General features: G+C 40.0%; 3 protein-coding genes and 1 long non-coding RNA gene across 10 annotated transcripts in view; 3 read left to right on the top strand and 1 right to left on the bottom strand.

Annotated features, from left to right (window-relative positions):
* LOC120425752 (forkhead box protein A2-A) overlaps nucleotides 1-15,740 on the bottom strand; it is a 61,403-nt gene that overhangs the window by 28,711 nt on the left and 16,952 nt on the right. The gene's annotated exons all lie outside the window — the stretch shown is intronic.
* On the top strand, nucleotides 818-10,031 carry LOC120425753 (proteoglycan 4-like). 5 transcript variants are annotated; one of them, XM_039590364.2, is made up of 10 exons: nucleotides 818-1,064; nucleotides 1,612-1,763; nucleotides 4,317-4,592; nucleotides 4,657-4,924; nucleotides 5,052-5,193; nucleotides 5,299-5,496; nucleotides 5,713-5,930; nucleotides 6,532-6,800; nucleotides 9,070-9,220; nucleotides 9,490-10,031. In XM_039590364.2, exons 1-10 carry the CDS (start codon nucleotides 963-965, stop codon nucleotides 9,505-9,507), a joined length of 1,794 nt encoding a protein of 597 aa, XP_039446298.1. In that variant the 5' UTR covers nucleotides 818-962; the 3' UTR covers nucleotides 9,508-10,031. The 5 variants fall into 5 exon arrangements, with proteins under 5 accessions (XP_039446298.1, XP_039446296.1, XP_039446295.1 ...); XM_039590362.2 differs by having other exon boundaries at nucleotides 5,052-5,184; nucleotides 9,070-10,031; XM_039590361.2 differs by having other exon boundaries at nucleotides 9,070-10,031.
* On the top strand, nucleotides 6,956-8,923 carry LOC128093510 (uncharacterized). Its single transcript, XR_008212547.1, has 3 exons — nucleotides 6,956-7,150; nucleotides 8,740-8,798; nucleotides 8,862-8,923. It is a non-coding gene; the product is annotated as an uncharacterized LOC128093510 (long non-coding RNA).
* On the top strand, nucleotides 13,987-15,646 carry LOC120425755 (caldesmon-like). 2 transcript variants are annotated; one of them, XM_039590370.2, is made up of 4 exons: nucleotides 13,987-14,516; nucleotides 14,786-14,844; nucleotides 14,906-14,961; nucleotides 15,167-15,646. In XM_039590370.2, the coding sequence occupies exons 1-4, from the start codon at nucleotides 14,108-14,110 to the stop codon at nucleotides 15,546-15,548; spliced, it is 906 nt and encodes a 301-aa protein (XP_039446304.1). In that variant the 5' UTR covers nucleotides 13,987-14,107; the 3' UTR covers nucleotides 15,549-15,646. The 2 variants fall into 2 exon arrangements, with proteins under 2 accessions (XP_039446304.1, XP_039446303.1); XM_039590369.1 differs by having other exon boundaries at nucleotides 14,768-14,844.

Below are 15,740 nucleotides of genomic sequence, written 5' to 3'. Positions count from 1 at the left end.
GGTAGTTTAGGTATTTTTAATGTTTGAAGTAGTTAAGGTATTTTAAGTGTTTGAAGTTAATGCTTTAAGGATGGTTTTTTTTTTCATAAAATTATTTTTATTATGTCCTTTTCGGTACTGGGACCTGGTTAGGACCGAGTCGGCTTTTTAAAGGATGGTTACTTCAGATGAGATTATAGCATCTTTACCCGAAATTTATAATTTTATTTATTGGCAGGGAATTCACCTAAATTTAGTTCTGTCGATTGGAGCGTGTTAAGGGAGCCCAAATCTAACATTATTAATTAGTTTGAAATAAAATAGTTTGTTTTTTTTTTGTTTTTTTTTTTGTTTTTTTTTTTTTTTTTGAAATTGAAATTGAAATTGAAATGTTCTATTAATGTTCACCAATAAAAGCTTAGAACTAATTGCTACAATGTCTTATATTGCGCATCAAATTTGATCAAAATAAATCACCCACAGAACACAAATGCCCTTCTGCTGTACTCACAAACCATTTCTAATCAACAAGATCCTAAATTTAAACGGCCCGTCTAGAAAGTGAAAGCCACAACTAAATCCGTCGATCGCGTCGCTCGATCTCGACTGTGACTCAGCCAAAGCTACCTGTTGACGCGATGATCTACAACAAGAACCCCCTCAAACCACGCTAAAACTCAAAGTGTTTACTAAACAAAAGCCACGTGATTCGAGGGGAGGTTCATCGGATGAATTTCCCACCCAACGAAGATCAATCGACTCGTTGATCGTCATTCGGTTGGTTGATCCTGAGCTGACCCTCGACCGATCTCGAAACGGCCTAAAAGTTGGCCATTCGGCTAGTCGTCATTAAGTCGCAGCCCGTTGATCGAGAAAGGTGGTTCAAAGTTGGACAGTTGGTTGGAAATCTTTTCGAAAGTCGTTTTAATTTGAGAAAAGTTTGGAAAAGTGCTGTTGAAAAGGTGGACCACTAAGCCGTCAACATGGTTCTGGATATCGCACTAGCCCGATACGACAATACGACCCCGTTTGGGTTCAAAATGGTCGGTGGAGCGGATTTTGACGTTCCGTTGCAGGTCGTGAGAGTGAGTTTCTAAGAAATCGGTGAAAACTTGGTGATTATGTAATGTTTAAAAGTCTTGAAATGCTGAAGATCGTGTAGAAATCCTAAAAAACAAAAACTTAAAGCTCGAAAAGGTTCAACGAGAGGAAAATTTGCCAAGGTTACATAACGCGATCGCGATCTTCAACCGAAGGAAAAAGGCCATGCCTTCGCTTTCACGCCATTGATGCCATCATCAAGGTGTTTCCCATGACGCTAGGACGCCACCGAACTTCGAGGACACACCTCGGAAATAGTTTGGCCTTCGATGCGATGCAACAATCTATCAATCTAAGGATTTCTTATTGAAATTTTGCAAACCGAAAACGGGTCGCCATCTTGAATTTTTCGCGATCAGCTGCTGCTGCTACTGTCAAAGAATCCCAACCTAACCTCAAAGTGTGCAAAGTGATTGACATATTGATTCGCGATCGTGTCACGTAGTCGAGATCGAACAAGTGTTTTAAAAATAACCCCACAATCTCAATTAAAACGCACGCACACACTTTCTTTTGTCTTCTCGCTCGCAGATTCTACCCGGAAGTATCGCCGAGGAGGTTGGCATGTCGATCGGTGACGTCGTGGTTCGCATCAATGACATCCCCACGAGCAACCTGTCGTACTACGATGCCCACCAGCTGTTGGCCTGCGCCGGGAACCGGTTCGTGCTCGGAATTTTGAGGTTAGTTTTTTGGTTTCGTGAATTGTCGATATTTTAAATGTATTATTTTTTGCGAAAAAAAAAATATGGAGAAGCACTGGCTTACAAAAATTCTAGCTTCCATTCCATTCCTTCCCACTTAGGAGACCCGAGAGGCAGAGTCTTGTCGAACGATACACACCTGTGGATCCGTTGATGAAACTGCAAGGTTTAAGAGAGCCACATTATAAGGTGTTAGCTATTTCGAAGGTTATTTTTGCAATTTTTTTCCTTCTCTGTCCAATTCGTTCTACTTAGTACCAGTAAACTCTCTCCCCATTTCGAACAAATCAGCTGTTGAAAGGTAGTCCATATATCAGCTCAGGATAACAACTGCACCAATTTTATTGTTTAAGCAACCTAATAAAAATGAATGAATGAATGAATGAACATTATAAGGTGTTTCATCGATTCCCTTGTCTGGAAATATTTTTGAGTTACTATTACAGAGAAACCTCTTTTTACGCGATGCGTTACGTTTTTCTAATTGGTTGGTTATAATTGTATGGTTTTAGAGAAATCGACGAAATAAAAAGCGTAACGCCACCGCGTAAAAAGAGGTTTCTCTGTATTTCAATTATTTGTTGAGAAAATATAATGCATCGATGTTCCCCTCGTAATTTTTCGATCAGCCCAGTTAGGGAGCAGTATTCGTTAATTGGGTTACTTTAACAACCTAGTTACCGATCAAGTGCTGTATTTCTTAAATGTTTCGAAACGACCGTTAACTTTTTAAATCATGTCTAGTACGGTAGATTCTTCATTTTATACATTAAATGTATTAAAAATGTCTTCTTTGTAAGGCCTTCATAAAATATTTCTTTTCGCCTTAATTTTTTTCCTCCAAAAACAAAAAAGCACAAGTATAACTTGTTCTCAAAACATAAATTTTGCAATAAATTAAAATAAAAACTTTTGAGATCGATTCATATTTGACAAATGAGTTTGTGTCTCTTTCTTTCAATTTGTCTCAAAAAATTACTAACAATTTTCAATTGTAAAAACGTTCACAAACCTTTGTAAAGTTATTGAAATATCAAAAATCGCAAAAGCTGATGAGATTTATTTTTTCCATTTTTTTTTTACATTTCCAAAGTCAAAAACGACGATGAAATAGGTAAAATTCAACACAAATGTATAAAAGATATATTCTCAATTTATATTCTCAAAGGCCTTCTACATGACCAAAGAAACCATGTTTCTTCATTGGTCCCTCCATACAAGTTTCCATAAAATTTGACAGCTGGCCTTTAGGGTGGTCCAAATCCAGCTACCCTCCGGTGCTACCCTCTGAAGTCAAAGATTGACCCGTCACTAGCCTAAATTGCAAATATGAAAAAGTTGTTCCAAATTTAATGAATATCATACTTCCTAGAAGGGTTAGGATCGGTCAACTATTGCGCCCTCTGATGAAAAAATAAAAATAAAAACAGTTTCTTTACTCCATACATTTTGCCAATTTTCCCATCCAAACTTCAAGGGCCTACAGGGATGGGTTCCCGTGGTCAGAATGAACTCAAATTTGTAATTTAGACTAGTGAATTTTTGATCTTTGATCGCACCGGGGGGTACCCGAATTTGGACCACCCTATTGTCAATCCAAAAAAAAAAGTTTCTACATATGAATCTTGAAAACGGAAGTTTCTGAATAATTAGGTGGAAATTTGGATAAAAATAGGTATGCTCTAAATAAAATAATCATTTTTTTTAATTCACATTTTAACATGAACATTGGAAAAAAATAAATGTACTTAACAAATTTTGAAATGATTCTGAGTAATTCGCAAAAAACCTTTCTGGGAATGCTCAAATTTTCGCAGACCCAACATTTTGTAAAGGTACATTCGCAACATAAAAGCATTTAGAAAAAAATTACGCAATATTAAGTTTTCGGTGTAAACTAAAAATCACGGTACCGTAAACTGGGGTCAATCGGGACACATGGGGCGAATTGGGACAGCAGTATTAACCATGTTGGAGCACAATATTGTGATTTTTCTGGTTGGTTTCGGTTAGAACAGACTCAGACCAACAAAATGTGTACATCCATTTCCAAATTTAAAAGCTTTAAGTGGTCTAAAAACTGCTGTCCCTATTCGGACTACAGTCTGGATTCACCCCAGATTACGGTACAAATTTTTTTTAATACTCATTGTTCCTTAATCTGTATGATTAGTATAAAACGGGGTACGTAGAATACTAAAATATTCACGAAGTACCCTTTTTGTTACAATTTGAAATATGTGTATCAGACGACGCAAATTTTTGAATGGATTTTTGCAATATATGGGTTTTTTGTGTTCAAATCTAATATATTAACAAAATACCATATTTTTTTGAAAATAAAAAAAATCGCACTCATATTGTGTTTCAAAAAAGTAATGGAAATTTTAAAAATCTTTGTATAAATAGGTATTTTTTGAAGATTTTGTTATTGGCAGTTCGAAAATTGAGAATTTGATTTAAATTGAACTCGAATCAGCTTTCTTCACGTCAATGAAGAAAAAACAACTAAAAATATAAACATTTCCACAGAGCCCGCGAGATCCCTCCGCAGCAGCGTGCCGTCGTCAAGGAACGCACCCCGGGCACCGTCGGCGAAGTCGAGTACATCAACCGCACGCCAAAACCCTTCTGGACTCCGTCCTCCTCCGCCAACACCAACTATTTGTCGGATCAACCGACCACCACCACCACCACCGAAGAGCGCGAAATCGAGGAAAAGATCCCGGACGTTCCGATCACGGACGAGCAGATCGCCGAGATCATGTCCGGCGAAGCCGAAGTCCTCAAGCAGCACAACATCATTGGGTGAGTAGTTCACGTTTTGTGGGGGATGAATCAGCGCTAATACGTGGATTTGATCCGCTGACAGCGTCAACTTCAACAAGATGATCCCGACGGCCGGGGTGTTCAAGCAGAGCGAGGTGTTCAAGACGCTGAACAGCGAGCTCGTGCAAACGGAGGACGAGGAGGGGGACAAGAAGTGGACGACGTTCATGCAGAAGCCGTCGCGACCACCGCCGAAGACGCGCGAGGAGAAGGAACGCGAGACGTGTCCGGCGTCGGAACGCTACCAGGTACGGATCGTAAAACAGCCGAAACCGAAGGTCGCGCCCGACTACAAGCCACCCAAGTCACCGGTAAGTGTCTCGATCGTTCGTTCGTTCGTTGGTTCGTGTCCGTTTGTCAGTCTTGCGGTGAAGGTCAACCCGTTGGTTGGTTGGTCGGTGTAGTCGCGAAGTGATCGTTGATCGTGTTTGATCTTAGGAGCCGGAACCGGAGCCGGAGCCAGTGCCGTTCTACGACGAGTACTTGAACGAAAGGACGGAGGCCGAGGTTGAGACGATCAAGACGCTGGAGGCGGAACCGGTCATGGTAGATCCAGCAGCTGCTGCCACAGGTAATGAAGGTAACGACCCCGATGATCCCTTCCAAGATCCCTCCAGCAATCCCGATTCCGCCAGTCCCGCCGTGAGTTCGATGGCTTACTCAAGTCCCGCCACCACGATCGCAGGTAGTCCGGCGGCGGAGTCCTCCGAGGATGAAACGTCCGAGGAGTTCCGCGAGCAGCTGCAGAACGTCCAGAAGCAGCTGGAGGCGCTGTCCAGCCTGCCGAACACGATCCAGCTGACGATCGCGGCCCTCACCGAACAGCTGGCCGCGCTGGCTCAGCCCAAACGAAAGTCCAAGAGTGTTACCCCACGACCTGCAGGTATTCGAATAACCGATCTCATTTTAATGCGCCTTTTGTTTCATCCGTAAGAGCCATGATCACATCCCCCAAAACGTGTGTGTATGAATGAGTGAGTGTATTCAGGAAGTTCCGAACAAGACGCACTTCGTGTCTTGGGTTTGAACAGTTGATGACCGAGTGTGTGAGAGAGAGTGATCGCGATCGTTACGATTGACACGACATTTCTTCACGCAGAAGTTTCCGCAGCCGAAGTGACCGAGATCGTGCCGGAAGTGGCGGAAACGTTCGAGGTCAGTGCGTTTACAAAAACGGAAGACGAGCAGGGAGCGGGCGAACAGTCGACCGGCAGCTCCGACGAAGGAGAACACATTGAGTACACCGAGGAACAGCTCGAGAAGCTACAACAAAGAATGAAGGAGCACGACATCGAGTGGACCGATCGTAACGATAAGGTTAGTAAAGCGTCTTGTGGAGTGACCTTGTTGTGGTGGGTGATCAAGTCCTGCGGGAATAATTCAATGTACGATTTCATGTTCTGCAACAACCAACTCAACACACACGCAACAACGACAACTACAACATGACACGCAAAACAAGAAGCCTAGATACCAAACCGTTGATTGGGCGATCACGGCACGACGCTTCTACCTGGTGGTCAACGACCTGGAACAGATCGAATACATTACACTGCCACTGAAGATCTCCGAGGAGATCGTCCCTGAACCAGCACCAACAGAACAAGAGCAACAACAGCTACAACAACAGTCACAACTACCACAAGTTCCGGCTCCGCCGGGCTTCTTCCCCGTGTAGAGATGACCCAACTATGTATCAATACCAATTAAATCCACAATACAGAAACACTTGGGATCACCAACAAAAAAATAAACCGGAGTTTAACTTTCCTGTCAACACCCCTCTTCTTGCAAACCGGCGCGATCCTCGTTGTCTCTAAAGGGTGGCTTGTAGTCGCGACTAACCCCGTATTCGGCGATCCCTCCGCAATCTTCTAATGATCCTTTCCTCCAACTAACCCCGCGTTGCGCAACGCAGACTTCGGAAGAGTCGTCCCAAGCTGGTGGAACCTGCAGTGTCCAACAGTCGGGCGACACCCGGACGGCGGTCCAGAACGAGCTCAAGCTGCAGGTCGTCAAGAAGAAGAAGAAGGCGGTCAGCGCGTTTGGGCCGCTGGTGCCGGCCGAGCGGCCCATCTACCTGCCCGGGGGTCGCAAGTGGCGCAACGCCAAGGACGCCTTCAACGAGCAGTTTATCGCCGAGGTGATCAGCTCGCAGGCGGAACTGATTCAGGGCACCACGCTGGGGTAAGAGAAGTGTTTTCGCTTTTGTTTTTGGTAGATTTGCTTTCAGGTCATCAAGGTCATCGCCACAACCACCACCACCACTCATGTGATCATTTCTTCCCGTTGCACAGGAACTACTACGAAAGTCCGCATCTGGGCTATGACGAGAGGTAAAGTTGTTGATCGATTTCGCGCATAGTCCATCTTTCGTAATTGTGTGTTGTTGATCCAAATTCGAAATTCTTTGTTTGAATCTATTTTGAGCCCTTTTTTCTTGTGTCTTTGTACTAACCCTTTCATATTTTGTGACTGACTTTGACGCACTCCACTCCACATCACTGAAACACGCACTCTTTTATGCTGAACATATCGTAAGTCGTGGTGTCTACTTTTATTTAGAATAGGAAAATTTATCTTGAAAATTCAAAAATTCTAAAACCCTAAAATTCTAAAATTCAAAAATTCTAAAACTTTAAAATTCTAAAATTCTAAAATTCTAAAATTCTACAATTCTAAAATTCTAAAATTCTAAAATTCTAAAATTCTAAAATTCTAAAATTCTAAAATTCTAAAATTCTAAAATTCTAAAATTCTAAAATTCTAAAATTCTAAAATTCTAAAATTCTAAAATTCTAAAATTCTAAAATTCTAAAATTCTAAAATTCTAAAATTCTAAAATTCTAAAATTCTAAAATTCTAAAATTCTAAAATTCTAAAATTCTAAAATTCTAAAATTCTAAAATTCTAAAATTCTAAAATTCTAAAATTCTAAAATTCTAAAATTCTAAAATTCTAAAATTCTAAAATTCTAAAATTCTAAAATTCTAAAATTCTAAAATTCTAAAATTCTAAAATTCTAAAATTCTAAAATTCTAAAATTCTAAAATTCTAAAATTCTAAAATTCTAAAATTCTAAAATTCTAAAATTCTAAAATTCTAAAATTCTAAAATTCTAAAATTCTAAAATTCTAAAATTCTAAAATTCTAAAATTCTAAAATTCTAAAATTCTAAAATTCTAAAATTCTAAAATTCTAAAATTCTAAAATTCTATAATTCTAAAATTCTAAAATTCTAAAATTCTAAAATTCTAGATTCAATTTTCAAAACAACCTATCCCTCATGGGTTTCCTATGCAGATAGGGCCTTTTGAAAATTTAATCGAGAATTCTGAAATTCAAAAAATTCTAAAATTCTAAAATTCTAAAATTCTAAAATTCTAAAATTCTAAAATTCTAAAATTCTAAAATTCTAAAATTCTAAAATTCTAAAATTCTAAAATTCTAAAATTCTAAAATTCTAAAATTCTAAAATTCTAAAATTCTAAAATTCTAAAATTCTAAAATTCTAAAATTCTAAAATTCTAAAATTCTAAAATTCTAAAATTCTAAAATTCTAAAATTCTAAAATTGTAAAATTCTAAGATTCAAAAAAATTTAAATTCCTAAATTTTAAAATTTAACTTTCAAATGTAATTTCCGAATGTCAAAAAAATACTAGTAGGATTAGCCTCTCTTTCAACTATTTCATCAACACTAATAATCGGGTAAATTTAAATTGTAGTTTTTTACAAACTATTTTTTCTTAAACATTGGTTTTTGATAAAAGACAAAATTATTAGACTTTTGTACAGTTCTCAAAAACAGTAAACTAACTATCAAACACAAGTTCAAATTTCTATTTTTTTAAATTGGAAACAATCAAAAGAGCAGTATTGTAATTCTTGATTTGTTGAGAAATATTGTTTCTGTATATTTTGAATATTTTTCATTTCATTTGAATAAGGTTAGAAAAATAATAATGGAAATGATACCTTTTTTTAGCTGAATAAGTAAATTCTAAAAAATTAATAAATTTGTCATGATAGAAAGTAGACATCATGACACAATCGCTTCTTTGCACCACCGTACTAAAAACGCTCATCGATCATCAGTCTTCTAACCAGTCGGTTTTGTGTTTTAGGTGAAATTCTGGAACTACCGCTTTTCCGAGGACAGGGAGAACAAACCCGCGGTCTACCGGTATGTCTTCTGTGTAAACGCCACATATTGTCATGTTAATTCATTATTATTTTCCCGAAAAAGAACAACCTCAACAAACTTCTCCAACTGCGACGTGCTCAAGGAAAAGTTCGAACAAGTGCTCTTCAAATAAGGTAGGATTCGTGGCTGTGAATGTCCTGTCGTCAATCAATCCACCTCAAAACACTCTTCAGAATCTGCGTTTATTTTATTGTTTTTAGTACAAGATTTAGTACAAATCTCTAACGCTCTAAATTTCCCCTCCCTCCAGGGTCAACTTCCTCAAGTACCAAAAGCCGGAAAAGGACCTCAGCTTCATCAAGAACAGCGACGTGTACAAATTGATCCACGACCAGGACGCACCCAAATGTGGCATCGAGCTGCGTCCTGAGCTGGTGATCGCCGAGGAGGACGTCCGAAAGGTAATGCACGACGAAACCATTTTCCAACCCCGCAAGGACAAGGCCTTTTTGTACCAAAATTGAAGTCCTTTTCCCTTCCTTAAAAAAAACATCCCTCAAACCCCATTTACTCAACAAAAATGCCTCATTTCACTCGTTTCATCTTACTCATCGATCGTCGACGTCCCGACCAACTTCCTCGTGATTGGCATACTTTCCCTCTCCTGATGCACGTGCCCGCTGAATCGTCCGATGTCCGGAAATAACACCACCAACGGTCAACAAAACAGTGTGCATCGCCGTGTTGAAAGGGTTAGCCTTCTAGTTTGTACATATTGTACGTCCACACCTCCTCTTCCTTTTCCCCAGATGTTTTGATAAACTTTGCCAAAATGAAAACAATCAACGATAAAAAAAGGTCCTATTAATAGAGTCGTCTTCTCTCCTGTTGAGAGACGAGATTGAGTCAGGTGTTTCTTTAGATTTGTAAGGATTCAAATAGTTTCTAAGCTTCTTCACATACTTTCATTCTAGCACTTTAGGTCGAGTACTTTGTTCTAATTTTGTGGAAAGTCATATGCAACCTCTGAAGAAAACAAGTTCACGTCATTTGAGTCGAATTTAGATCCCGCATCATACCTAGATTTAGTTCAATAAAAGCAAACGACAGCAGGTAAAAAAAGAGTGAACAAAGACTCGCTGTAATACTTTAGAATTTAGATACAAAGTTAATAGTTAACCGCGCGTGTAGTTTGTTTTTCTCATACTGGTGTTGAATGACGCATTATACCCGTACACTTACGACAAGTTTAGATGGTAAATAAAATAAAAACATGTTTAAAAAACAAATCTACAATGTGGCTTCATTTATCCGAAAAAATCCCTCAAATAACATAACGCAATTATTTATTTTTATTTTAAAGTTTTTCCATCAAGTCTGAAGGCGATTCAAAGCAAAAACAAAAAAATTATCTGAAACGTCTTTCGCAGGATTTAGAATTTCTTTGAGAGTTGTGATGGAGACATTTCCAGCAAAATATGCTGAATACATCATGCTTCAAAAACAACCTATAATTATGATATTATTTATAGTTTAAATTTTGTCTGAAAACAAACAACAGCAACTTAAAAACAATCTTGTGAAAGCTTTATAACTTTCAATTCTTTATAATATCATGTTAATATCTGAGGTTAGTTTGCAAACGGTCATATTATTTGTTTTTTTAGTCCTATTCAGTTCAGTTCAGTTCAAATCGGTTCAAACGACGATGTGTTATAATTCTTCGAAATAAACTTTTTTTTTTGAAAACCGAAAAAAAATATGTTCTGGTTATGGCCAACTTTGGGCCACTTTATTTATCAAGAGATTTTGTGGTGTTTTTTTTTTAATGTCCAATAAACACTTTTTTGTTTATTTTTCTTTTGGTGTTTTTGAATACCTCTGACGGTTTAAAAAATAATAATAACTTTATTTTTTTTATATAACCAACCAAACGGAACCACGCGGCCGCTTCTTACAAATTGAGTTGTTTCCATGTATTTTTGAGATCTACATTCTATACATGCAAATAACTCGCATAGGCATTTGGAAGGTGTTAGCTCTGGCTAGCTTCAGTGACTCATTTCTATGCTGGCTAGCCGAGCGCGAGGTACCTCAGCTTTTATCGACAAGCCCCGCCCTGAAGAACGTATGCATCAATCGGATTCAAAAGTTATTTAGATCTTCCGAACCCTTGCCAAATAGGGACGTGGCGTTACATCGTGCTGCCATCTGGGTTTTTTTTAAGAGCAAGAGTGGAAAAGTGCTGAGTCATCGTCTAAAAATAGATCTCGCCCAGCAAAATGAAGTCGATAAAATAGTCAGTTTCGATGGAGAAAAAGTGGAAAACGTGGTCTAAAAATAGCGACGCCATCCCCCTATGGACAAGGCGTATATAGTTAATATTAACAGTATTCCTAATTCCAGTCATAGCCCACCAAGTCGCGATGGCCTAGTGGTTAGCATTTTTGCTTACCAATCCATAGGACGGGGGATCGAACCCCGACTCGAGCGACTTTGATTTTTCATTCATGTTCAGAGTTTCAAGATTTATATTTCCTATACTTTCTCGTTGGGAGCAGATGAGAATCGAACCCAGAACCATTCGCTTACAAAGCGAACACCGTAACCAGTCAGCCAAGGCCACGGCTCCCTAATTTTATTTATTTGTTCTTTAAAAAAAAACTCCAGTTTTGATTTATGTTTGACAAAGGCAATAAATCATTGAATCACAGGCTATTATTTTTTTTGTTTTGAAAATAGTCTCTTGTACACAAATAATGACAGGTTAACTGAATTTATCAGGCTCTTAGGCATATTTCACTCCTTCAAATTTATTTTAAAAAAAAATCATTGCTTGGTATTCTAGTATTTTATATTAATTTAATTAATTTTTAACCTATTTTTTCATGAAAAAGAACACCTTAAGGCTTGTTGAAAATGTAGATTTACTCGTTAAAAATGTATTTGTCATCATGTTTTTAGCAATTTTCAATTATTTATTCTTCAAAATTTGAAAGTATTCAAGTTTGTTACTGTACACAAAGAAGATTTTGTAAGCGCGAGTCGTACAAAAAAAACTATAACTGTAAACTATATTGAAAAGTAAAACATTTTGTTACAAGTACTGAAATGTTCAACTTTTCAGTACTGAAGAGTAGAACATTTCAGCCCTTGTATCGACAAATATTCGATCCTGTTTTTTTATAGAGAAAAGTGGCCAGTTTCGTCCCACTGCGAAATGACAAAAAGTAATTTTTAGTACTGTTAATTTCAGTGATAGAAGTAGGCCGTGTCGTCACTTGGAAAACGAAAAGTATGTAGTTTCACAACGGAATTGCAAACATATTTTTTCCATGGTTCGATCATCCGAAATTTCTTTCAAACCTTTGGATAATCCAGTCTGGACTGTGTTTATATTTTAACCTCGAACGATAAAAAAATGTAAGTTTTTCGTCGTTTTTAGACAATTTTTATCAATAGCGAAATTTAACCAGTTAAATTATAAGTTTTTGAGGGTTCAAATTAGTAAAAATAGGCACTAGAAGAAAGCATTAAAATGCCATCTACTGATTTGGTGATAGATCTGTTTTCCGTGTGTCTTACCATTGTACGAAGGGCTTTAATTGATTGAAATTGAATTGAATCCTAATTTAGTGAGGCAGTGATAAATTGTCCTGCCAGACAAATCAAAGCCCATGTCACTGCTTAACACATGTGCTTTCCCTCCCACTGAGAAATTTAACGCCCTGATCGGCCTTACGTCAGCCCTGTTTAATACAACCATCAGACTGATCGGGGCGTTACATTTCTCAGAGGGCTGAAGCAACCTTCCGCCATCGCCAAAAAAGACATTCAACGCTAGCTAAGAAAACCAACCTTTGCTCTCATCGAGACATAGCAGGACGGAACAAAAATCTGCCTTTTTATGAAAATGGCGCTATTTTTAATCCCAACACAAGAGAAAGAGTCATCTCAGCGGCGCTAAGGCTAGCCTCGAACTTTCGTTTGCCCTGTCGCGTCGTCGTCGTGTCAAACAAAATTGAGGACTTTTCCGACCCGGTTGCATACCGTTAGGCGTTTGGACACACCAAAGATACGACTGTGAAACAAGTTGGTTTGGTTGATGACCGGAAGAAGGACATCCAAACTACTGCTGCCGTCTCTCCGTTACCTGGCGTAGACGAGAATGATCGAACGATTGATACGGGGGTTAAAATTAGCCGCGGAATGATCGTTTGAGAGTGACAATTGTATAAATCATGTTTTGTTTATTTTTAACACCATGAGCAATGGGCAACCAATACAGCGACAGCATTTGGTCAACACTTGTAGTAGTGAAATCAATCATGTCATAAGGAAGGAAGGAAGAAAGGAAGTAATCAACTTAGTAGAAAGTATTAGAGTGTTGAGCCGATTGGAAAATCCAAGAGTTTGCAAGAAGAAATAGAGCTATGCTTACCAAAGTCCTTTCTATATCATTGCCGATCGGAAGGCACATCGACCAAAAACGGTTACTTTACTTTTACTGAACATATTTTAGTATTGACAGTTCAAAAACTTTTCAAGATTTGAAAAAAATCGGTCTTTTTTTATCACTGCCTGTAGTTACTACTGAACAAACCGATGTTTTTATACCGATGTGCCTGCCTAGCGTCAATGATATAGGAAGGATTTCTGTATGCGATATTTTATATTTTCTTTGTTATTGATTACTTCTTCTTTAGTTAAGCTTACTTCCTTAGTTTAGTCTAATCTAATCATATCTAACACTGCCGCAGCTAGTCCGATGAAAGCATGCTAGAATGTCTTTAAGTGCACCCGAAAATGTAATACAAAAATCACAGCGGCCAGCCCAACTGCGTTGCGTTTACTGCAGAGAGGAACCGGAAACGGATCACATTTCTCAGAATCAACAGGAGAGAAAGGATGCGTGGACATACCGTACCGCATTAGCTTATGTTTTTAGTTTCGTTTCAAAAATTCACTATAGAAAAGAGAGTCACAAATTGACGGTTCCGAGCCCTGTCGCGTCAGTGACCGACGTCCAACGACGGAAATCAATCACTTTTGCACGCCAATTCGCCCCGATCGCGATTAGATAATGATCATGACGGCGTTTTACTTTTCTCGCGATCGAGTGTGATCTCGTGTCCTGATCGGCATCCGGCCGGATGTACCGAAGATGGCTCGTCTGCTTCGCCGCGATCGTGTGACATTGAGTAATAGGTATTTTAAAGCGAATTTTATTTGTTTGCTAAAATTTAATCCACGATCAACAGGCAACCGGTGGAGGTGTACAGCAGCGCGTGCCAAGCTAGAACTGGGTGCGATCAATCGTGATCATTTGAGATTTTGAGTGGGTCAGTATGTCGATCGTGATGGATGTTAAAGTGGATGCCCAGGAAGCGGCACTTCCACCGATCGAGTCGTTCAAGAACTGCGACTACCATGTGCGGATCAGCGGAACGACGGCGCTGGACAAGCGCGTCATGTCGTTTGTGGACAACCTGTGGGGTTTCGAGGTCACCGGCGGAGTTGATCAGTACGAGCCGTTGACAGTGATCCAGGTGAAGCGAGAGGGACTGGCCAGAAGAGCGGGAATCCGGGTGAACGATGTGATCACCAAGATCAACGAAACGTACGCGGACAAGCTGACCCTGGCCGAAGCCCAGGAGCTGATCGCCGAGTCCGGCCGGACGGTGAAGATCTTCGTGAGGGGCGAGGTTGAGGAGGACAGCGAAGATGAAATGACGGTAGATTTCTGGTTCAAACCATGTAAGTACCCTGGATCATCCAGCGATCGCTCGGTTTACCGTGTCGTAAAGATCATCGACGCTTCTTCATTGGGACCGCAGTGCGATCATGACCTGTTCGACGCAATATCTGTTCTATCTGTCTGTATCTCTCTCTCTCTCTCATCCGACCCTTCGAGCGACAATCGCCTCATCCCGTCTACGTCCTATCCCATCCCTATGTGTTTGTCCACGTCCTGGAACAGACCTTTACACACTCCCGTTGACCGGTAGATGGTTTCTTTACTACAGTGGCTGACGCCGATCGTGCCATGCTGGACTGGGAAGCTCGGATGCGGGCTAATCGCAACGTAAGTTCGGTTATCTACGTCAATCGAGTTTAGGTACTGATGGGGGATCTTTTCTTTCCAGCCGGGCAAGTGGAACGGACTGTGGCCATGGAACGATCGCCGCAAAGTGGTCTACAAGTGAGTATTGAGTGACGCGTCCTGTTGACGCCGGGCAGACGGCCAGGAATAGCTGAACGATGCGGAACTTGAACAAGTTGGCAGCGATCGCTGCCTGCATAACCCAAACAACTAATATTAGTAACGTGATCGCTACAATGTTGACTCGACAAAGCACGGCTGCATACTTGTAGGCACCGATACTAATCGATCTCTCTGCTTCCAGGGAATCCAACTGCTACATGGTTCCGAGCACGGCCGAGGAGAAGCGCGATCGCGAGTTGGCACTGCGAGTTACGGAGGCCGAGTACCAGAAGCATTTGGCTGCGGAGAAAGCTGAAGCGGAACGGTTGGCCGAGGAACAGCGCCAGGAGGAGGCCCGGATCGCCGAGGAACAGCGACGGATCGAGGAGGAAGCGTTCTTCGCCAAGATCGAGGAGCGACTTCAGGAGGAACAGCGAGCGGCCAAGGTCGAGCAGGAAGCCGATGAGTACATCGAGGAGTTGATGCAGCAGCAGGATGATCTGCAGGTGGAGGCTGAGGTCAGTACCGATCTTCCGGAAGAGGCCGGAGACACGGAAGAAGCCGGAGATCCGGATGCAGAGTAAAATTTTGTAAACGGTTTGCGTCTAGGCTAAGTGATCTACATTTGTAAGTATTTATCCATAATTTATTTACCAAGCAATAAAGCAATTTGTATACCCAATACGTCTTGTCCTGATTATATCCGATCCCTTCCCATGACTCCTTCCTCCATCTTATCTACCAAAGATCCATTCGTGAGAGACAGACGCAGTAGA

This window comes from Culex pipiens, chromosome 1 (assembly GCF_016801865.2).
Source record: "Culex pipiens pallens isolate TS chromosome 1, TS_CPP_V2, whole genome shotgun sequence".
Lineage (NCBI taxonomy): Eukaryota > Metazoa > Arthropoda > Insecta > Diptera > Culicidae > Culex > Culex pipiens.
The sequence above is the reverse complement of the archived record's forward strand: the minus strand, read 5'-3'. Positions and strand labels throughout refer to the sequence as shown.